A 24,534-nucleotide genomic window follows, 5' to 3' on the forward strand; every position below is an offset into this window, starting at 1 on the left:
GTATATGTCTCCGTCTGTATTTGCATCCGAAATAGCCACTTACATAACTAGTAGTTGACTAACTCAATGGCTCTTTGGGTCAGCTCAAATAACTGGGCGTGAGCACTATACTATGGTGACAAAATTTGGGCTCGTATGTCCTTGCTGAACTCCTAATCTCAAATAGGCGAGATGATACCTTGCTCTCAACAAGCGCTTCAATCAGAGTGGGCTGGGAGTGGATAGCAGGGCGGTCCACAAGACACTTGCTTCGACATCTGCATCGATGGGGGCTATTACAACCTCAATTACAGCCGCAATCACATCTACATTTTCACTGATGGGATCCATTTCAGCCCTAGCTATAGCCACATTGACAGGGTCTACTTCAGCCACTATCACATCTGGAGTTATACTTACTGCTACAGTCACACCTACATCTGCAGTTACACCTACTGCTACAGTTATGCATACATCCATGGCAGGGGGTCTATCTTCAACCTCTTTATCCGACTCATCACTCAGGTCACCTTCACTAAAGAAAATACATACAAGCCCACAATACTCGACCTTTCTTTCACCACTCACTCTCAGTCAGCCATCTCTCCCACATTCCACTGGGATTACACCATCCATGCCTCACTCAGCTCTCTCACACCCCACTGGGCTCTTCTCATCCATATCTCAACCATCTGCCTTTCTTATTGAGCTCGCTCGGTCACCGTCCACCATCTTGCCCCACCCTCCTACCTTTGTACCTCAGCCCTTTCAGTTTCAGCTAGGACAGGGACCAATTGTCCCATTGGACACACGAGAGGCCTTATTCACAGAGGTACACAGTTTACGAGCACGTGAGGTGGAGCTGACTTGCTTTACGCAAGAGCAAGCCCAATACACTCAGGACCTAGCTCGTGTTGTACAAGAGCAGGCCCGCTGTATTGGCGACTCTTTACAGGGGCCCCCATTGGGCATAGGGCCCCTCTCCAACACCTATGAGACTTAGATATCCGAGACCTTATCTTGCATCGTTTGCAACTGTAATGGTACCTTATGGTCGGAACTAGGGAATTTCTCGGAATCCTATACAGGTTGTGACATAGTCTTCTATACAAGGACACATCAGAGTTGAGAGCGTCCTCTACCTATGGTCAGTGGTTACAACTGGGAGGCAGCTTACAGAGATGAGACGAGTGACACTGGAGCAGTACGAGGATTTGGTGTAGTAGTAGTTCTCTACAGGTCTTCTCTTTTGGGGGCCATCTCAGTAGAGAAGACAGATTCACACTCTAGGTTCTTTGGATCCAGATTTGACACACACATAGTCATGATTTGTTTATAGCAGTATGCTACTTTCCTCCCGAGACCTCACACTTTGCTTGATACGTCTGAGAGGAGACGAAGCCACTCCTCGACTTCAGAGACGATTCTATTATGTTACCAAATATTGACCCAGAGGATGCAGGCTTGTTGCGAATCTCAGACAAAAGGCGAGCCCCGGTCACATCTTATGGTCATGCATTGCTTGATCTCGGTAGGATGCATGATCTTGTTATTTATAATGGTCTTGACAGATGGCCATCCTCGGGTGGTTTTACATACTCAGCACGCCTTTATACTCTCCTCACATATATTGACTTTATCCCCCTACTAGAGGATCGTGCTGTCCTGATCACCCTTTCACTCCATGAGGCTGCACTTCACGCCTTCCGTCACACTACTCGCTCTACGAGCTCACCACCATTGGGGACCGTTCCTTGCAACAGTTGGTACGATGATGAGTGTAAGACTTTACGCCGCCAACTCAGATTCGAGACTAAACATAATCTTTTGACTGAACCTGACACGATATGCGAGTATCTTCAATTGGTACGCAAGAAGAAACATGAGTTTATCCGCCGAAATGAGGAGGAATTACTGAACATTTTGTTTAGTAGTAACTCTAAGGACTTTTGGCAGAGATTCCTAAAGAGACGGTTCCCTTCACCTCTCACCGATACTAGAGTCTGGCAGGACTATGCACACACATCATATGACATCCCTGATCAGCCCACTATTGACCTGTCACACCTACCTCGCCTTACTTCCTGTACACTCTTCTTGTACACTCTTCACTAAAGGGGGTGTTAAGGACGCGGTGATGAAGCTCCATAATGGCTGAATTCGTTGCATATGGGATTAATATCCTCGCCCCAATCCTAGCAAAGCTTTTTAATGAAGTCGTTTGCCTTGGCTTCCCACAAACTTGGACTCTTAACACTATCTCACCTATCCATAAGGCAGGGGATCCCATGAACCTGGGGAACTACAGGACCATTATGATTAGGCATGTCATGTCCAAGATCTATGCATTCGTGCTTGATTTTGAGGTCACCCGATTCACAGAGATGCGAGGGCTCAGAGCATATGGACAGGCTTGGTTCCGACACGATCATGGAACCATGGATCACATTCTCACGCTCAGATGTATCATTGAGGAGGCGAGAGCACGGAGACAAAGGGTTTATTGTTGCTTTGTGGATTTCCGCAAAGCCTTTGACACCGTTCCTAGGGCCCACCTCATTAGGTGCTTGCAGGACTTGGGTTATGATCAGGAGTTCATTTGGGTAGTTATGGCACTTTATGAGAGTATTAGGCAAGTTTCGGACAGGGGCTGGATGGACAGATGAGATTCCGAGTACGATTGGGGTCAAACAAGGATGCCCTTTATCACCCACCTTGTTTGGCCTTTACATTGATGAGCTTGAGACAGTCATGCAGACATTAGGGGGGACATGATGCTCTCTTGCTGGCACTCTGATTCAGATATTGCTTTATGCAGATGATGTGGTACTTCTGTCGTCCTTAGGAGAGGGGCCCCAGAGACATCTCGATGCAGTCCTTCTGTGAGTCCCATGATCTGAAGGTCAATCTTGGTAAAACCAAGGTTATAATCTTCAATACATCTCGGGTCGTGATGTGGCGATGCCGACTCGCCTGAGCAGAGGGTATGCCTTGTTAGCCAGGTTAGAGAGGCAGTGCTTTCGTTCACATTTCTAGGACCCACAGACCAAATGTCCTCTATTTGACTCCTCGATTCGACCAGTAGGGATGTATGGCAGGCCGGGGGCCTGACTTGTCAGTATGGGCTTGTGTAGAGCGGCTACAGGTGCTTATGCTATCACGGATGATTCGGAGTAAGTCGTCAATCCCTCACCTGATCATTCAGGCTGAGTTTGGATCTTCACCATTGCAACTTGATGCAGCTTTCTAGGTCATTACCTACTTATATTGAGTCAGGGCATACAGAGATTGTACCTTTGGCTGCAACAGAGTACTATGGTTAGCATTGTCCTCCTCCATGGCGTTATCAGTGTGGCAGGTGACCAGAGATGCTGGTATGCGCACACAGTGAGATGGGGTTACATATGGATAGATTTCCTCCTTTCCATTAAAGCATTGATGCGCCATTCTCCCCAGTGCAGTATCATGAGGTCAACTAGTTTATACGTGTGGATCTTCTTCAGTTACACACATTTCGGACCTGGTTGGAACCGGCTGAGCTCCCTGTGAAGCTTACCTTCTACAGAGATCATTGCCTACACATCTCGAATGAGGGGTTTATCGACCCACCAGGGTATACACGGGTTCACTTACTCCATTTATTGAGGATCTCAATTGGGCAGCTTCGGGTCTCTTCACATAGGATCTGCATTGAGAGTGGTTGAGCAGAGGGTCTACCTACGGAGGGGCGCATTGTACTATGTAGCCTATAGGAGGTTGAGTCGGAGGGACATTTCATCTTCGGATGCCGTGTTTACTATGAGATCAAGGGGTGATACTATTGCCTATTCAGAGATAGTTGTGGGGTGTTATCCCGATTTCTCTCTTATTTAGATCAGAGATGCTTGGCCGCATTCATTCATGAGGCAGTTAGGCATTGTGAGCACCTACTCCGATCTCAAAGACATGAGCAGCAGACCCAATTCGACTCATCTCAGAGCATGATCACTGAGTTCTTTCAGCTGGATCACACAGATGCCCACCTTACAGGTCTCAGACATGATCGTGACCGAGGGCTAGTGACACGACTGCTCAGATAGAGGGGTGATGCACATATTACACTTGGGGACATTCCCTACATGTTCAGAGTGGGAGCCAGACCGATAGGTGTGACGGTCGTCAAACGCAGAGTTATGACCAGGAGACAGCGTAGGGCTACACCCACTGGGGGCAACCAGCACTCCATATCTGATTTCATGCTATCACTCCCTCGCTCTTGACAAGGGGAGGGGCCACATTGTCTTGGAGCACACTTCATTCTGTCTTATGACGGTAGTGGAGGATGGTTTTGCTGTAGATGATTACTATTATTGTTTGATATGACTATATATGATGCAGTTTTCAGTTTTTTGTTTTCTGTATGGGTGTGGATGCTCGGTTGGTAGCTCCACCCCTCTAGCTGGATTTGTATCAGGTTTTTTCACAGTCTCATAGAACCATTGGTCTTCCGAAGACTTTAATAAACTCTCTTTTGTTCTGTCTCTAGTCTTTATCTTTCTGTTGAGCACAATACATGAATTGTAAAGAGAAGAACACACAAGAACTCACGTGCTCTGTTGTGGGTGTGAGAATGAGGTGGATGGGGTTGCAATAGCCCCCACCTCAGAAGATAGTATTTATTGTATTATTGAAACAAAAGCTTGATTATGACTGTGGCCCATAGGTGATAATACAACTTGATGAAGGTCACCCTTTCTATAGAGATGGAGAGGGATTGAAGCAGATTGCTCCTATACTCCTCCTCCCTATCCTTCTACTGAACTGGTGTAGGGCAAGATGTAAGCTAAATGTGAGAAAGATCTCTTGGTATTCTTGCAATGAACTCTCCTGCCGTGGGTTGGTGCTGATGGTCTATAGCAGCGTAGTGTAGACAAGAAACCATTCCCACCTCATTTTATCTCCTTTGACAATCAAATAGCTGAAATCAGTGAAAGAGGAGAACCGTCTTGAAGCCAAGGAATAAACTTCTTACCAGTAGTTGGAATGGTGAGATTCAAACCCTTGGTCTAATAATTTGGTCGGACCTCGGACTGGTGCCACCATTAAGCTCGTGAGATGATATCCATTGTCTTTAGAGCGATCGTGAGTGGCTGACTTGACCCTTGAGGAATCTTCACGATGGAGTCTTCGGCTTGCATATACTGCTTTTTACACTCTGGGTTGTGAATGCAGTATGCACCATTCAACGTCCTCATATCTGTCAATGACACAAGAAGTCAATGCTTTGCTGCCTTGGTGGAGATTATGTCTTGCGAACTACCAGAATCCGGCAAGATATCACCAATCTATCCATAAAACTAAAACATGGTGGGAACTCAAGAGTTTCTCTCTTTTGCTAATCTTCGATCTCCTTGATGACCACTGATGTTGCCTTTGCTGGAGTTGAAGCTGATTGTCCTGCCCGTCTTTTGTAGCTTGATGGCCACCTTTGTGAACTAGTTGGCATAATGGTTGACGGGTTCTGAGGGCCCTTGGGAAAAATCAAACAATTGCATATCTAAATGATCTAGTTACTATGGTGGTAGGAATCCCATTCTGACGTCCTTCAGGAATCCCGTTCATGTGTAAGGGGCTGGCTCCCATCAAAGCATCATAAAGATTCGCCTGCCACTTGTGCCACCGTGTGAGGGCTTCACTTGATTAATGCAATGAAGCCAAAATACAGTTCTCGTTGTCTTCTGTGGGGACCATGGAGAGGTAACTTTCGAAGTGATTGAGCCACAAATCAACACTAATGGGTCAGTTTTACCATTGTGTCTTTGGAGATTCAGTTTCCCTTGAAAGAATGACTTGTAACTAGCTTTTGGCCCCTCTCTGAATGTTCAGATGCATGTTGTCTGTATAATGACATGATATGATTGTATGAATAATGACATGATATGATTGTATGAAAGTTTGCTTGGGACCCTTCAAGGTCCATGGGAGAGTAGTAGTGCCCGATCACATACCTCCTTTTCTTCTTGTGCTACTCGGATGCACTCTTCTTTTACATCTTGCACTGTGCTTGGAGGCGCTCTTCTTTTACTTCTTGCGCTGCTTGGAGGCATTCTTCTTTTTTTTCTGTTTTTGTTTTTGTGCTGCTTGAAGGCACTCTTCCTTTTCTTCTTCTGCTGCCGAAGATGCACTTCTTTGGTCTCCTGGGTAGCTACTTTTACTTCCTGGGCTGCGCAGAGACATTCTTTTCTGGCCTCTTGGGTGGCCTATTGCAGATCCTCTGTCAGCTACTAGAGTTGGGGTAGCTGGGCGAAAGGGATTTTGAATTGTTGAACCTGCATCTGCATCAGGGCTGGTATCATGGTGACCATGGCTGATGGAGATACCTGTGCCTTTACTAATGGAGGTCTTGCTGGCATGGTTGCCTTTTGAGTTGAAGCCGCCTCTTCCTTTATGCCTCACGTGAAAGATGCTTCTGCATTCTGCTCAACTACTCCTTCTCCCTAGCTATTGCATTGGGTTGAGGCTATAGGCTACGGCTGGAGGTTGGAGCCGATCTTGAAATTAGGGAGAGAGGGACCCTTTATATAGGTTGGGCCCTTCTCCTGTTGGCAGCCAACTGGATGCTGACTTGGTTGATTTGATGTTGATCTGGGTGACCCCTCGTGGTGGATCCAACTTGTCTACTACTGCTGCCATCTGCCTTGACTTGCCACATGGCTGCCAATTCCATTGGCTTGCCACATGGCAGTCGGGTGTTGTTTGTGTGCACTTTTCCATTTTCTGTACAGGCGTGTGGTAGGCTTGGATTGGTTGCCAACCTATACATGTCTCTGCACTTGTAGATGATGCCAATACTCTTTGCTTGGATTGGTTGCCAACCTATACATGTCCCTGCACTTGTAGATGATGCCAATACTCTTTGCTTATACATGTAGACTGCACATGTACCTATTGATGACGGCTGCATGCTCCAGATGAAGTGAGCTGCTGTAGGGGTGCCTGTTGTCTTGCTCCGTCTGAGGTTGTCAATGCAGGATGTCTGCAAAGGAACCAGCAAGGCAGCCATGCCATGGGCCAAGAGATGCCAATGATACAATTATATCCAACTACATCTGGAGCGTTGTAATGCTTTGTGGGCCACTTGTGCCACAAATTGACGGCAAGGATGCATGTGAAGTAGCTCTATTAGCCAAGACGAGAGCACTAAGAGTACTATTTGCGCATTATACTTGTCGAAGTTAAGGCTCCTTGAATTGAGGACTCGATTGGTCGTTGAATGAGCTTTATGGGTTCTGTTACTTGGACTAGATCAAAGACATGATCAATGCTTGATCCCCTAGTCCTTGGGCTTCATGAGCTCATGGTCTCGTTCCATTTCTTGGTGAATCAGCTCTTCCTTGGCCAGTTGGGCATTGGGGTCTTGTTCTTCCATGTCTACGTGATTCTAGCGTTGTCCCATGGCACATACATGTTGAAGGTGTAAGACCCTTGTGATGAGAGCCTGTGATTGTTGGGCTTGCATCTAGATCTTTGCTTGATTATGGCTAATGGAGCAGCTGGTGTAATGGGTGCTTCTGGAGTGGGTTCACGTGTGGGTGTGGACACCTCCTCCCCATCTTCTATGCATTTTGGCATCTCTATGGTAATGTCGCCAGAGATTGGAGCTGGAGGATATCTTAAATGAGGCTAAGGATGAGGGGGCCAGGGGGAGGTTGGGCAAGCAATTTGAAGATTGAACAGTGCAGCCACGTCATGGGGATGCCCATGAAAGATGACAAGGCAATTGAGAATGAACGCATATGCAGCACATCCTCATGCATGGGATGAATAATATTCTCTTCGAGAAGTTGTAAATATCATAATAGGGTTAACCTTCTTTGACCTTTATGCTCTTCATATGTTGGAGGAGACGCAGATTCCGGTGGACATACTTGAGCCCATTTTTGAATTTATATTTGTATTTAATTACTTTATGAAAAGAACGTGTTTTTCTTAGGCGTTGGTAGTGATTTTAAGTCAAAATGGTTCTAGGAGGAACTCTTGAAACATGTTTCTAGTTGAAACCCTAGAAATTTTAAATCTCGTGTAGCCTAAATATGCACGAGATTTAAAATTTCTAGGAGAAACTCTTGAAACATGTTTCTAGTTGAAACCCTAGAAATTTTAAATCTTGTGTAGCCTAAATATGCATAAGGCTTCTTCTTGGGCACTCTCGGTCCGCCGGCAGGTGATAGAGCGCTGTTCTCTTCAGGATGTACCACTTACTCCCTTCAGAGCTTCTCATGCTTCAGTGGATACCTCTTGGGAGATTTTTTTGGCTAGCATTTCCTCTTGGCACATTTGGAGAGCCAGATGTACAGAGGCCTTGGATGGCACCCAGATACACCCATCACAAGTGTTCACGGGTATTTGGATTGACACGGTTCACACTTTGATAGCCATATGGGCTAGCATATAGGGCCCTTCACGGGCAGCCTCTTCTAGAAGGACTATATTTCTTCGAGTTTGGAGGGGTTCTCCCTTTTTCTCGGAGGTTTCTACCGGATTGAGATGGCACTATCAGCCTCAATCCTTTCTTTTTGGCTCTTGAGCTTTTCAGGCATTGCATGATGTATCCCGTATGGAGCTTGCTCTAACGGTTTTCTTTAATACTTAATAGAAGTCTCTTTTTGCAAAAAAAATAAATATGCATAAGGGAGAAGAACAATGTTCAAGCAAGGTGCAAAGTGCAGGTCTAAACCTTCTTGGTGAAAATCAAAATTAGGAAACACATGCTTTTAAGGATATGCTCCAACTTTATGTGTTCATTTGCAAAAACTTCTTAATGAGTATTATATACTGCAATGATTTTTTAATGTAAGAGTCTTCCCTTTATAAATTGGAACAATTATATTTTCTGAGACTTTGTTGATCGTTGGAATCGCAGAGGTACATGCAGCAGCATGACGAAGTGGAGCTGTCCGGCCTAGGGATGGGTATGCTTGTGCTTGAAGATTTTTCATCCCTAATTTCTCTATTTTGGAGAGCAGGCAGTCTTGCTAGTATTAATCTTAAGTTTTTTACTGTTGCAATGGGATCTGTTGACCTGCTTCTGATCTTGCTTTTCTTTTGCTCAAATATGTCCTACACATGGAACGTGGGTCACCTTGTTTTTAACCATGTTTTGCAGGTGAAAATCATTAAGAGACCACGGACCAGAATATACAAGATTAGCCAAAAGCTAGTCCAATTTTGGTTTGTTTCATCTACAAGGGTCATTGCATACCCATTCAATGTGAAAGTTCGAATTTTTAGGATAACAGCTCGTTGACATTTTCCATAGCAGAGACTTGGTGCAAATATAATAGCTTTGGGGGCATCTATTGGTTAATTTTGTTATTTTTGTGATATACCAAGTGCTTCTACCTTCTAATGGACATTTCATATATGAAGAATAGGTCAAGGAGTTAAATTTGTAATGGTATATTGGTAATGATAGAGAACCAGTAATTTTTGGTTATGCAAGGCATTAAAATTGTGATTTCTTCCAGTTGGTTAGGAGGAAGAGTTTATGTTCAATCAAGTTCCCACATGTAAAATTAGTTGCTCTTATTTATTCCTTGGGAGTTAGTACTCTATAGCTCCGGTAAGATCTGTATTCCGTCAAGGATTGGCACAATGATTATAACCCTATATATATATATATGTATGTATGTATGTATGTATGTTGGAGGATTGGCACAATGATTATAACCATATAAGGGATACATTGATCTTCTATTTGACTCAAATAATTATGTATGTAGTAACACGTTGGAAGTAACTATTAAGCAGATAGACAATGAACATGTCAATTCTCCTTCAATATGTAATCTCCAATTTTTAACAATGTTCCAACTAGCAAGCACATGTAAAATAATGTGCTTGCCATTGGGTGTCTTGCAAATAACTTTGAGAATGAGAAATTGTAATTTAATTGTATAAGCTATTTCAAACACCAGTTAAAAAAAAACTTCAGATCTTGCACCATAGGACTTAAGTTGAATTCTAATAGGAAGGATTGTCCTTGCTTCAAAGAAGGATACAATAGATGCTTCCGAACTCCTATGAAAAGAAATATGGAACCTCCTTCTATGCATAATAGCTCAATATACATGACTGTTCCTATGTGACAAATGTAGCAGTAAGCATGTTAGATTTACGCTAAGTTTCAGATGTTAAGTAGCTGCTCCAATTTCAGCTGTCGAACATCCAGTACATTGTATAACTGCTAGACATTGATAACTCTAAGAAATAAGCTAAACATTGAATATAACTAGTGAAGCTACTGAAGTTTCTGAGCTAGTAACAAATGTTCGCAGGAAACTGAGATCTTTAGACAAATGAGCTCTGTCTCCCTCCTGCACTCACATGCGCTCTCCTAGTGGCTATAGGTGTCCTATACATGCGAGGACTGCACATAGGCTGACCTTAGGCTAGCCCAACAATGGAGCATTTTGTGGGTGAAGGACCCCTTCTGAACTGGCCGACTAGCCAGTCTGTGAGCCCAACCTGACCTCGGGCAGAGTGGTGACCCTGCTCTCAACATTGTCCAGCAGGTGTCAATCCTCATTACTCTCTTCATTTGGGGGCTTATGGGTGGGGCATTGACCCTATGCTTCAAACTCCTTTCTCAATGACACACCATTGCTCTCTTCATTTGGGGGCTCACGGGGGGGCATTGACCCTATGCTTCAAACACCCCTTCTTAATGACACACCGTAGGTTGATACCCACTTTATTGAAGAACTGCTTCATCAGGTCCCTTGCGGAAGCTCACAGGAACAAGTAGAGAATGTCTTGATCATCTGGTCCATGTTCCCGTACCTCCAGTATCTCTAGGTTTTGCCTCGCATCATATACTAAAACAACCGGATCCTTCTGCAGCGCTGGTATAGTCACCGGTCCAACTCATGAACATTTCAGAGTCTTCAATATACCCAGGCACCATCAGATTCATCTAGTTGTCCCCCTTAGAAGCTAGGAACAGACTTGCGAAGTACCAAGCATCTTGGGTTTATTTAAACCCGATCATTCTCCAACAGCATCTGCAACCTCAAACTTGGAACCTGTAAAGTAAAAACCTTGTGGCTGCTCCACACAGCTCTCCACCAACTGATCCCACTCTATAAACTCTGGAAGCAGCACCAAGCTCTGATTGAGCTCCAATTAGGTTTTGAATTTTGAGCCTGCCAAGGGAATCTCCCGTCCCTTGTTTCACATCATGCCAATGATTCACCTCGGAGAAATCTCCTTGTCAGCTGCATTTGCTAATATCTCAAACTCTGCAGAGTCCAAGACAGTAACATCTTCATAGGATGTGTAGATGGCTTGAATGCTTCTGCCTTGAGACTTCCCCTTTTGTAAGTCTGGAAGGATTTCACCCTCCACTTGGACAATCAGTATGGTCTGTTCTGTTGCAATGTCTAGTGTGGATGAGTAGTGGACGTATGTTGTGTTCTGTCCTCCATTCTAAGCCATGGGATCGGAGATGGCAGTATCCTTAGCAAGTTGCAGTTTTCAGATCTTTTCCGTTTTCTTTCTATAGAATTTCGTCCTATACCTTTGGTTATGTCTTTTCTCTTACCTGGTTTATGCCTTTCCTTTTTTTGGTGGAAGGGGGGGTTATATTACTTTGATTTATGTGAAAACCCTGTGAGGCACATGCACCATGAGGATTAATCCTGTTACGTCTCTGTTCATGATATGCATGTTTTTTATAGTTGGTGAATTGCTGATGCACTTTCAGGAGTGATTAGTTGTTTTTTTTCTTTCAGATTTTATGCTCAGTGCATGGTGAAGACAATTGTTATTGGACTTTTATTTAGATTTTCAGCCCCCTCATTGATAATAGTTACCATCTGTCTCAGTGGAGTGGCGACTTTCCTTGTTTTCTTTGTGTGTGAGTGACTTAAATGGATAATTTTCTGCCTGCTCCACGTGATGTTGAGAAGTTGATCGTTTTTTGAATATCTTAAGTCATTTAGGTATTTTTTGCTACCCTAGTGCATTTATTGGGAACATGTTACCTTGACAGACTTGTTCCCCAATTTCTTGTGTCAGGAGGTTTGTCTTTTTTACTCAGTGATGTGCTTGTTTTAAGATTCAGCCAATTGCTGATCAATACAATCACACTAGATTGCAGATGAGGGTTAAGTTTTCGTCTTTGAAGCTCTATGACCATGGCAAGAAGTTTCACTTGACTTGATTGTGTTCTATTAAGATGGTGGTGGAGGAATGTTTTGCATATGCATTGACATGTCTTGATTTTATTTTTTGCAGCCATTACCACAGTTGTTACTGTAGCAGAGATCTTGAAGAGCAATCAGTTGGCTGTGGAAAAAAGTTAGTATTTACTCAGAACCACTCATAGTCTGATTGGCTTGGAAATGGTTCAATAGCAAAGGAAGAATGGGAGCAAATGTTTCATTGAAGTTGTGGCACTTCTTGTCTAGAAGCTGCAAATTATAAAGGAATAATACTTCACATGAAATTTATTTATTCTGCAACAATAGGAGCCTTACTGGTTTCATGTTAGTTTCAGTTGACAACTATGGAAAATGTTTTCAGTGTGCAGTTGTGCATGGTCAGTGTAACTTTCGATTAAGTTGTTCAGTGTAACTTTCGATTAAGTTCTTGATCCAATGCACAGCTCTAAAGGCTTCTAAAACAGGCTACTTATACACCAATCAGCTGTTGACAGCTTACACAGCAGAGCTATTTCTGTTTGATTGTACATAATGGGTGCTTGTCAGGGGCATATTACAGTCAAAATAATATTCGTGGGAGTTTCTGACTACAAATGAAGCTATATAAACTTTTGAAGCAATAATACTGTCACCTTTGCTTATGCTGTGGCTCATCTGCGTGTGAAAGAGAAATGAAATGGATTTACCTCATATATACTGTAACATGCGGATTGAAATCTATGCTGCTGATTCCATGCTTGACTATAGCTAACTAAGCATATGCTCAACTGAAAGGAGAATGGGGAATAGAGCTAGAATAAAGAAGACACTACTTGCCTCCCCCAAACCCCTGCAATGAAATGTCTTGGCCTTATACATGCTGTAACAAGTGTAGTGATGCTATGCTTCCAATTCTGTGCTTTCTCATAGCTAATTAAGTGTATGCTACACTGAAAGAACAATGATGCAACAGCATCCCTTGCTCAGATGCCTTTGCCTCATACATGCTGTGACAAGCTTAGTAAGGCTATGTCCAAAGACCTCGTTCATGAACAACAGCATTGAATTCAGCTGCTAAGTTGAGAGATTCCTTTCATTGAGCTTGTCATGCAAATATTATCAGCTGTCTCATAGATTACAACGCTAGCCAAATCACATCATAAGTACGACCCAAGGTTCAAGAAGTTGGTATATTTATGAACATCAATCTGAGACTGTCATTCTACATAACTCGGTCATTAATCAACTGTCCAAACATTGCAAAACAAAGAAACTATATATTATACGCAGTCGTAGCACAAGTATCTTTGTCATAATTAGGTACAACCCAAAAAAATTGCCATAGAGATGGCAAATCGAAAACTGTCATGCTTATTTCATAAGACAGCTGAAGGAGAACCATGCAAGTCCATGCCTAGTGCTCTTGGTGATACTGAAGGGTTATCTTGGCATGTTCAAGCTCTCCTAGAGGTTGAGGCAACCTCTCCTCAAAGCTGGTAGCAAATTCCTAGGCTATCACATGTACATTTCGCCACTAGGTTGCACCACATCATTATTCACTAATGAACTATGATTCAAGGAGGCCTTCTTAAAGGAAAAGCAGAGGTATCAACATCTTAGGGCCCCCAACAAACTATGCGATTGAATCTTTTTTTCCTTATTGGGTGAAAATAGCTGCTTTTAAATTATAAAGAGAATCTTGAAATCAACGCGGGGCAATATATAGAGCATCATCTCACCTTAGAGCTGCAGCCCCTCCAAAAGGACTCTACTTATAATTTGCCATTATCTTTTTTTCTTGGCAAGAAAAGGACATATTTTAAGTATGGAAGACCCTCCCTGAGAAAACTCAAGGGAGAAAAACATCATGCAGTACCTGAAATACACCCTGGAAAGGCAAAAATAAACTCCTAAATGGAGCAATGAAACAACCAAGGTTGAGACTGAAAATGACATCTCAACCCTGTAGGTGACTCCGAGAAGAACTCTATTCCCTGAGAAATACAGCCCTCTTGGTAGAGATAGCCCACGAAGACCCCTACGTGCTCACCCATATAGCCATCAAGGTATGTTCTGTGCTAGATGCTGGCCAAAGTATGGGTGGGATGAACCTGGGAGCTGTCCAAGGTCTCTATACATCTAGACCTTCAAAAGTGCCAAGCTGATATGCTCCCCAGAATCTCCCTACTGATGCATGTGCAGGTTTGTGTGGAAGTACTGGAAGATCATCTAAGGAACATGACTCAACTACATGTGGTTGGATCAATAGATTCTTGTTACCTTTTGGAGAGAACATATCCAAAAATCCATGGATATGTGTGTGTGCGCGCTTGCGCACAGGGGGTGTGTGGAGACGGGGTGAGTAGGTCGGTGCCCTTCCGTTGCCTCATAGTCTGTCGCTGGCCAAGCTGCCTGCTTTGGGGTTCTCAGGCCCTTTGTAGTCCTTGCCTAGCATACGTATGGCCTTCTTTCAGTCATGACTCCAGGCTTCCTTTTCCGTTTGCTCCGACTGCTCTCCCAAGCCTCTGATAGGTTAGCTCGAACGTGTCCTAGCTGAAATTGGAAGGGTTGTGGCATAAACGTGTGAGGATGAGGCTAGATGCTGGGTGGTGACTGAGTGAGGTGGGTACGATATGGAGATGACAGTGGCATGGAGTTCCCAACGGGGTGTGGGAGCGTAGGCTGACTGAGAGGGAGAGGGGAGAGAAAGGTCGAGGCGTAATGTGGAGTAGTGTATTACACCTCCGAAGTAGGTGTCATAAGCGGTGAGAGAGCTGTAACGGGAGAGGAAAGGAGGGATGAAAACTGTGACAGACCCCTATCCCAAGGGAGAGGGAAGCAGCTGATGTCATGGGTATGGGTATGTCGCTGGCTGGAACTGTAGCGGGGGATGTAGGGGCTGCAGCTGAAACTGAGGCTGAAGCTGAAGTTGAAGGTGGGGATGTAGCGGGGGCTGAAACTGAAACTGAAACTGAAGTGGGGGCTGAAGTAGAAGTAAAAGTGGAGACTGAGGCTGAGGTGGACCCCGCCTTTGCTTTTCAGTCGATCCCAAGTCCGCTTCGGGTGTAGTGTGTGTTCACATCCTCGAGTTTCAGTTGTGTTTGCTGTTTTTTTTTGTCGTCTTTCTTGGCTTTGTCCAACACTTTTTCACCTTTTCCCATTTTCTTTGGACTGACTTTTGTATCCTTGGTGCAGATCCTAGTGCAAGGTCGGGAGCGGGACCACTCCCTAGGGTTGGGACTGGAAGGCACACCTAGGGCTCGGACCGGATGTCAAGGATGAAGGAAGAAGGAAGAGACGGCGGAGGTTGGGGTAGGGTGGGTTAGTTGCGTGGGTTGGGGGGGGTTAGGATATAGGCTAAGGCGCGGGGGGTCTACGGAAGGCAGAAGGGCTGCAGGTGGAAGGAGCAGAGGGGCTGCATGCGAAAGGAGTGGAGGGGAGCGGGCTGCAGCAGTGGCGAGGGGAGGGGCTGAGGTGGTGTAGGAGGGAGCTTCCGCGAGGGGGGCTGAGGCGACTAAGAAGGGAGAGATGCGGAGAGCCTAGGTAGAGGGGCGGAGTAGGGAGCTGTGGAGGGGCAGAGCAGAGAGACGGGAGGGTCGAGCAAAGAGAGAGAGAGAGAGAGAGAGAGAGAGAGAGAGAGAGAGATTATTAGAAGTCTTTGAAAGACTGAAGGGTCTATGAGATTGAAAGAAGCCCAATACCAGTTGAAAGGGTGGAGCCTCTATTTGGGTGTCATCACCAACAATGAATACAACATAAAGATCAAATCATATTAGATCTAATACATGAGAGAGGCGGCGGAGGTTGGGGTAGGGTGGGTTAGTTGCGTGGGTGGGGGGGGGTTAGGATATAGGCTAAGGCGCGGGGGGTCTACGGAAGGCAGAAGGGCTGCAGGTGGAAGGAGCAGAGGGGCTGCATGCGAAAGGAGTGGAGGGGAGCAGGCTGCAGCAGTGGCGAGGGGAGGGGCTGAGGTGGTGTAGGAGGGAGCTTCCGCGAGGGGGGCTGAGGCGACTAAGAAGGGAGAGATGCGGAGAGCCTAGGTAGAGGGGCGGAGTAGGGAGCTGTGGAGGGGCAGAGCAGAGAGACGGGAGGGTCGAGCAAAGAGAGAGAGAGAGAGAGAGAGAGAGAGAGAGAGAGAGAGAGAGAGAGAGATTATTAGAAGTCTTTGAAAGACTGAAGGGTCTATGAGATTGAAAGAAGCCCAATACCAGTTGAAAGGGTGGAGCCTCTATTTGGGTGTCATCACCAACAATGAATACAACATAAAGATCAAATTATATTAGATCTAATACATGAGAGAAATTTGAACCCGTGGTCAAGGGGGGCTTGGTGATGAATGAAGCCATGATGATAGGAAACTTGTGATACAGCACTGATAGTGGTCTGTGTGTGTGACCCATTGTAGTCTCCTAGTAGCGGTCCCACGTCTAACAAGAGCTACTATAAGCTCCTTTGTTTGTGTCCCCGATCTAGTGAACACCGAGGGAACCAAGCATGGTTCGTGTGTCAATCCGCTGTCGAGTTTGTCGTGTTTTTGGTTTTGTTTTGGTTTTCGGCCTCGCTGACTACCCTTTTCTACTAGTCTATATGGTGTAGTTGGAAAAACTCTATGATCATGCTTTGGGTAGAGTCTGGCTGTGTGCCCCGGCCCCGCCTCTGTATCTTGAGCAAGTGCTCTCGATGTTTGATGATCTCATGGAAAGGTAGCAAGGCATCTTTGATTTGGGTAAGAGAGGAAGATGGAGAGGGATCCATAACCATCTTTGAATAGACAGTGATATCGACCTCAAATCTTATAGTACATAATGCATCTGAATGTGAAATACTCCTCTGACTTGATCTCATGGCAATCACATAGGGTGCAAATGCGGCTTTCTCGAGGGATGCCCTCATCCCATCTACTCTTAAAAGTTAATATGGAGTCGGTGTGATGAGACACGGAATTGTTCATCCATATCCTCAACAAGTGTGGGAGGTGGGTCCGGTCCCTTGTTGGTTGCCAACCAGGTCTTTTATGCGTGTAGCTGTAGGAGGTCCTCTCGAATGACATGTTTGACATCGTGATATGTGAACGGGACTGAAGGAGCCTCAATTTTGTAATGGAAGGGGGCTAATGTATCCCATGTGGAGCTCCAAACTCTCAAAACCACCTACATCTATGCACATACCAACATCTCCAATCACCCTCAGGCTTCAGCTGCTAAGGTCATGGAGAAAGATAGTGCCAGCCACGATATCTACGTCGACCTGAGGTGCAAGAGCCATAGTCCTTGACTCGGTAAAGGTAATATGCTGCATCGTGCTGCAGTGGAAAGGACTTAACTCAACGAGAACAATTTGATGTGGGACCGATGGCTTGCTTCGGATCATCCGTGATAGCAAAATAACTTGCAAGAGCCATAGTCCATGACTCGGTAAAGGTAAAGTGCTGCATCATGTTGTAGTGGGATGGACTGTACTCAGCGAGAACAAAATGATGTGGGACCGATAGCTTGTTGTGGATCATTCGTGACAGCAAGAGAACTTGGAGTCACTCTACCTGAGCCCAATCTGCCTTTGATAAATCAGGCCCCAATAAGGGCTGCCATACATACCCACTGGGCGGACCAAGGAATAAAAAAGAAGAGACTTGGTCCAGGGATCCTAGAAGTGGGAGTGGAAGCATTCTGCTCTAGTCAAGCAAGTGCGGCATATTGCCTGCTTAGTCAGGCTTGCATTTTTGGCGGGGTGTGTGTGTGTGTGTGTGTGTGAGAGAGAGAGAGAGAGAGAGAGAGAGAGAGAGAGAGTGGCCTTGGGAGTGTCAAGGTGTGGCGATGGAGAGCTTCGTCAATAGCTTGCGTCTCCCACAGCATCGATATTTCCTGCACGCCTTGCTTATCGTCCACTCTTTGGTTTGCTGATTGATTCGATACCTCTTCCTGCTCGAACTGCTTTAAGCTTCTCCATTTTCATCAGTCCTATGGCACCCTCAGTGTCTGTCTGTAAATCGACGCTGCTGTCTCCTTTCCGTTTCTGTTCGACCAGTTTTATTCTGCAGCTTCTGTTGGTCTCTACCCACCCAAAGTGTCTCTCCCACGTAGCTGCTGATACCTGCCCCGCGTACCTGCTATCTGCTTTCCGTATCTGTTTGACCAGTTCTATTACACAGCTTCTATTGGTCTCTACCCACCCAGCGTGTCTCTCTTGCCGCTGCTGATACCTGACCCACGTAGCTGCTGATTTGCCCCTTCCTTCCTTCCTTTCTTGCTTCGATTTGCAACATGGATAATGCTGCTCAGATGATTGCTTACACCCGCAAGGAGCACTCCTCAGAAGCAAAACGACAATGCTATGAGGCTTCAACATTTCAAGTTACAAGTGAAAATGTCAACATGGATGATGCCAAGTATGTATACAACATGCTAAAAGATGATTTTCAGCTTACTTGACAGCATTGGACTGATGCAACACCTTCGGTTAAGGTGAAATTGAGCTTGCCCTTTTTGGTGGATCCCTTGAAAACACTCTCACAAACAGCAATAATCATCTTCTTCCTTGGAAAATTGCCTTTTGCAAGTGATGTTGGACAGTGGATTAATTCCTTGCTTGAGGGCTCTTTTGTGAAGGGGGTGTACTTTGCTTCAAGAGGCTTTTATGAAGTTCACTTGTTGGATGCCCTTCAAAAGCAACGCATGCGAGAGATGTCACCTTTGATCTATGGCAGACAAATGGTTCATGCTATGCCCTGGTCGCCCAACAAAGACTATCAGAGTCTTATTAAGCATAACTGTCCAGTTTGGGTAGAGGTGGTCGATTTTCCTGACTACATGCGTCCACAGTTAGCTACCATTGCATCTACACTTGGACAAGTGATATGCAAGCCTCACAATGTTGGCAACAGGAACAGGTTTTGCATACTATGGGACACAGATAGAGAAACACCATCCTCTATAGCAGTTGAGATTGATGGTATCAATCTAGGGGAGAAATATTTCAAATTGAAATGGGGTGTTTTTGCTGGTGCTTGCTTCTCATGTCATAAGTTTGGACACCTAGCTTCTGAGTGTCCCTCTGTATTACATCAGCCACCTCCTACTGCTATATCAAGAGACACTGCTCCTATTCAGCCTAAGGAGGGGAAAAAAGTTATTAACAAGCCTGGTGAGAAGAATGCTAAACCTGTGACACAAATTGGAAATAAGGTTTCTTTGCATGCAGGAAGTCAGGCTTAAGACAAAGGAAAGGCCAAAGTAGTTGATTCTGGCTCAAACTCTCAAATAGAGTGGCAGACTCAAAGGAAAAAGATTAACCTACGGAATAGACCTTTGCAATCTAGGCATTGGGATGCGGATTCTGCTTTACCAGGACAGACAAATGCAGCCTCCTCCTCACAGACATCTCTTGAGGAGCCTTGGAATAATGAAGATGCCAATGCTTTTGCAAGTTTAGGTGATGCAGATGCCATGGCTGAGACATAGCCATGTTGGCTTTTTTACTTTGATTTTAGATGCTTTCTGCTTTTGTATATATAGTGTTCCTATCATCTGTACATCCCATTATGATCACTACAATCAAGTGTATTACCTATAACATACAGGGCCTCTGTAATAGAAACAAATGGAGGCTGTTTTGGAGTTATGTTATGAGGCACCAGCCTGACGTGATATGTCTGCAAGAGCATAATCAACATGCTATGGCTGGAGATGTTAGTTACTTTGGAGGATATGATATCTTTTATTCAGGTGACTCTGTCTATTCAGGCCTTGCTATGCTAGTCAAACATAATTTACAGCCCCAGGTTGCTTACAATGATTCCCTAGGGAGATGGATGGTTATGTAGATATGATCCATGGTGACATTTATGAGATTGCTGCTGTTTATGCCTCTCAGGTATCTGCCCACAGGGCTGACATGTGCTGCATATCCCTGGAGATCAGTTGCCTTCCTTGGAGGGGACTTCAACAACTCTCCTAGGCCTAGAGATAACACTATAGGAAACTCACACATGCTTCAGCTTGAGCAAAGAAAATGGAATCATCTTATGACACATACACAAGCAGGAGACATTTGGCTTACTTTGCAGCATGATTTGCCTGGATATACATATCATCATAATGCTATCCACAATTATTGGGCAAGGCTAGATAGATGGTACTTGCTACATACGCAGCAATTTACTGATTTCACCATTCAAATCACGGTGGGTCATTCTCTATCTCTATTAGATCATGCTGCTGTTTGGTTGACATTGGATTTTGGTATGCCTACTCATGATTTGCCTGCTCATACTATCCGGCTCAAACATGTAAATGCAGCATATTTTCAGCATGCCTCTTTCAGAAATATGATACAAGATGCCGTTGCCCCATTGCAGGCACATGCCCATTATGACTTGAATTATGCATGGGATTACTTTGTGCACCGTATTCAGCATGTTATTATGCTATATGGCAGATCATATATGGCTGATTGGAGGAAAAAAATAATAGATGCCAAATATTAAGTGCAGTCCCTCACAGAGTTATCACAGGTTCAGAATTTATCTCCAGTCCAACAACAGAGTTTATTGCATTATCGATCATTGTTACAAGAAAACAATCAAAGGAAACTCAACAAGTGGCAAGTCCGTGCACGGATGACACCATTCATGGATAAAGGATGCTCTTCCAAATCTGTTTGGTTGACATTGGATTTTGGTATGCCTACTCATGATTTGCCTGCTCATACTATCCGGCTCAAACATGTAAATGCAGCATATTTTCAGCATGCCTCTTTCAGAAATATGATACAGGATGCCGTTGCCCCATTGCAGGCACATGCCCATTATGACTTGAATTATGCATCGGATTACTTTGTGCACCGTATTCAGCATGTTATTATGCTATATGGCAGATCATATATGGCTGATTGGAGGAAAAAAATAATAGATGCCAAATATTAAGTGCAGTCCCTCACAGAGTTATCACAGGTTCAGAATTTATCTCCAGTCCAACAACAGAGTTTATTGCATTATCGATCATTGTTACAAGAAAACAATCAAAGGAAACTCAACAAGTGGCAAGTCCGTGCACGGATGACACCATTCATGGATAAAGGATGCTCTTCCAAATCTTTTTTCCAGGGGTTACATTCTCATCGGAGGAAGAGCTCCTGTCTAAGAGTAAGGAAGATTGATGGCACCTGGACTCATTCTCTATCTGATCTTGATCATGAATGTTATGATCGATTTCAGAAGCTATTTGGAGCCCCCTCAGCTCCCACTCAGCCAATGATAGATGCACGGCTATTTGGATTCCCCTCAGCTCCAACTCAGCCAATGATAGATGCACGGCAAGCTCTTTTGAGACATGTCCAACCAATCATGCTTCAGCAGGATGCCTTATCCCTGGATCAGTCATTCACAGCAGAAGAATTATATAATGCCTTGCTCCATCTTGGCAAAGGGAAATCTTCAGGATGGGATGGTCTAACAGTGGAATTCTATTTGGCATTCTGGGATGACCTTAAAGATGTCATGCTACAAATGATTAATGATGCGCGGAACAACAATTGTATGCCTAATTCATGGAAACATGGGCTGGCCAAGCTTATTCCGAAGAAAAATCTTTCTGAAACTTTATCAGACTGGAGGCCCATTACTCTCATGCCAGTGCAATATAAGCTCATCTCCAAAATGCTGGTGCATAGAGTGCATACCTTTTTGCATGATGGGCTACATCCTTTTCAATATGGATTTGTGCCTAGAAGGCAGATATATGATAACATTGCCAATGCCATGACTGCCATTGAGTATGCCAAATACACTGAACAAGATGTTTTAATCTTACAGGTAGACATAGCTAAAGCTTTCGACAGTGGGATTTCATTGCACAAACAATGCACAAGATGGGATTTGGGCCAAAAATGGTGCAGGTTATCTATTGGCTATATAAAGACTCTTCAGTCCAATGTATTTTGGCCAATCATTTGTCTACATCTTGGACATTGGGTAAGTCAGTGAGGCAAGGGCCCTCTCAGTGCGCTACTTTATGCCATTGCCACTCACCCCCTGCTAATCTATATGGATCATCTTACCTCACAGGGGAAATTAAATGGTTTACAGTTGCCAGGAGTATCTAGCTTTGTGGCCCAGGCATATGCAGCTGACTCCTTTTTTAGGCCTCAAAATACACAGCAAGAACTGACCACTTTAATGGATGCTTTATCTTTGTTTGGACTAGCAGCGGGACTGCATGTTAATTTTGAGAAATCCAAACTCATACCCTTAAAGAGTCAAGATTGGCATGCCATACTTTGGCCAGGAGAGATTTTAGATCCTCATGTTCTGATCAGGCACCTGGTATATCCTATTGGCTGGCTGGTCACTAGAAAACAGCAGCTTAATTGGATATTAGACAAGCTAAATGCAAAGCTAAATTATTGGAAAACTGCCACTTGGCCACTTCATGTCTGCCTCAGGATTGTGCAGTCCATTGTTATGGCATACATACAATTCTTTCTGCCACTCTTACATTGGACAGATCAAGAAATTGCAGCCTATATGTCAAAAGCCATGGACATGCTATGGAAGAATAAGGCCTCCAAGAAGGCATTCCGTTTGTTGAAAATGGGCTTAATCTGTTCTCCTCGGAAATGTGGCGGTTTGAATGTGCTTAATATTCGCTATCATGCACTCTCACGAAAGGTATCAATGCTGCTCACCTTCTTCAAGCAAAAACAACCATGGACAAGAATGCTTTCCTATATGTGTCAGACTATGCAGACACTTTTTTATGGTAAATGGGAAGTGGATGTCTAGGAGCTTTTACTTGGAAAATTTATGGGGGAAATCCCAAACTGCCCCTTTGCCTCAGCACTCATTCATGATTGGAACGAGGTCCTATCTAATATCAAATGGGATCCTGCAAACCCCCATAACAACTCTTTGAGGAGTGAGAGCATATATTGGAGTGCAGTTTTTGATCCTCCCCTTGCTTGTCAGGAGCCTGTCGGATCATATAATTTGAGCAAAATGGGTGTCAGATGCATTGCAGATGTGATAGATGATCAGAGGCAACTTCTTACTTTTCCTCAGATCATGGCCAAATACAATCTTGGAATGCACCATAGGCCTATCTGGAAGAAAATAAAAGATCTTCTACAGCCTTTATTGCCTATTCCCCAGTTCTCACATGATAACAAGTTAGCTGATTGGAAGTTATGTCCCAAAGGGCTGAATATGCGCCCTGTGCCTATAAGCAAACTCACCTCTATGACAACATACAGACTTCTGCAGCCCATGCCGTGGATACACACTCATGCAAATTATTTGTGGCATATGCAAAAACCCCTCTCTTGGTGGTCAAGGAACTTGAGTATTTTATGGAAGGCCAAGCTGTCTCTCAAACAAAGACTTTCTTTGGCGTTGCATTACTGGAACATTGCCAGTTGGAACTACTTTGGTTAAGAGGAAGATAGCTACTGCCACTGCTACCTGTTTACGATGCCAGGCACATGCAGAGACAGTACCACACTTATTATGGTTTTGTCAATGCTCCAGGCTTTTGACTGCAAAGATTTCAAGGTTCTTATGTCTTTGATTCCCGAATACCAGATTTGGGAAATTTTTTGGCTTTTTGGCGGATGTCCTACTCCATTGAGACCTGATTTTGTACTCCTTCACTGGATTAGATTTTGGGCTCTATGGACCTTCTGGACTGAACATAATATGGCATACTTGCACAAACACTTCCATCAGACCTATGAATTCTTCAGAGCTTCCTTAAGGCAATCTGTTTATGATGCCTGTAAGGAAGGAGATCTAGACAGGTCCTGCATGGAGATAGTTTATTTGTGTTTTTGATTTGGGCTCTCCACTTTTAGGAGAGTCTCCTTATACAATATTAATATTATAATACAAGCCCATGGAATTACCAAAAAAAAAAAAGTGAGAGAGAGAGAGAGAGAGAGAGAGAGAGAGAGACATATCCCTTGTTCAAGGGAGGGGGAGAGAGAGAGAAAGAAAGAAAGAAAGAAATTTTATTAGAGTCTTCGGAAGACCGATGGGTCCATGAGACTGAAAGAAAACCTGATACAAATCACAGTAAGGGTGGAGCTACTGAAATGAGCATCATCACCCGTGCTGAATCCTAAGTCTGATCATACATAATCAAATACATCTGGATGTAACAATGAAAAGAAAAGGACTGGAGCGAAGCGGAATCCTTCGTATGTCATGTCCCCCTGGCTGGTGCATAGCGGTGATGGGACACAGGTGCCCGTCAAGGGGGTGCCGTGCGTCTCGGTCTCCTGGACGAGGCTCGACGCAAGACTAGAGCCACTTTGACTCCCGTGGGACGTATCTCGGGTCTAAACAATGACGGGAGGTTTCCCAGAGTGATCTGTGTCCCCTCGA

The 24,534-nt window shown here is 44.4% G+C and overlaps 1 protein-coding gene across 2 annotated transcripts in view; it reads left to right on the forward strand.

Annotated features, from left to right (window-relative positions):
* LOC147905559 (uncharacterized protein At2g34160-like) overlaps positions 1-24,534 on the forward strand; it is a 67,511-nt gene that overhangs the window by 30,290 nt on the left and 12,687 nt on the right. For both annotated transcript variants that reach the window (XM_087380581.1, XM_087380589.1), the window contains exons 2-3: positions 8,882-8,930; positions 12,256-12,318. In XM_087380581.1, coding sequence (XP_087236707.1) covers positions 8,882-8,930; positions 12,256-12,318 — 112 coding nt within the window. The remainder of the gene's footprint in view (positions 1-8,881; positions 8,931-12,255; positions 12,319-24,534) is intronic.

The sequence above is a fragment of the Dipteris shenzhenensis genome, chromosome 1, assembly GCF_047967505.1.
Source record: "Dipteris shenzhenensis isolate YYH24624 ecotype China chromosome 1, Dip_SZ_1.0, whole genome shotgun sequence".
Taxonomy (NCBI): Eukaryota; Viridiplantae; Streptophyta; class Polypodiopsida; order Gleicheniales; family Dipteridaceae; genus Dipteris; species Dipteris shenzhenensis.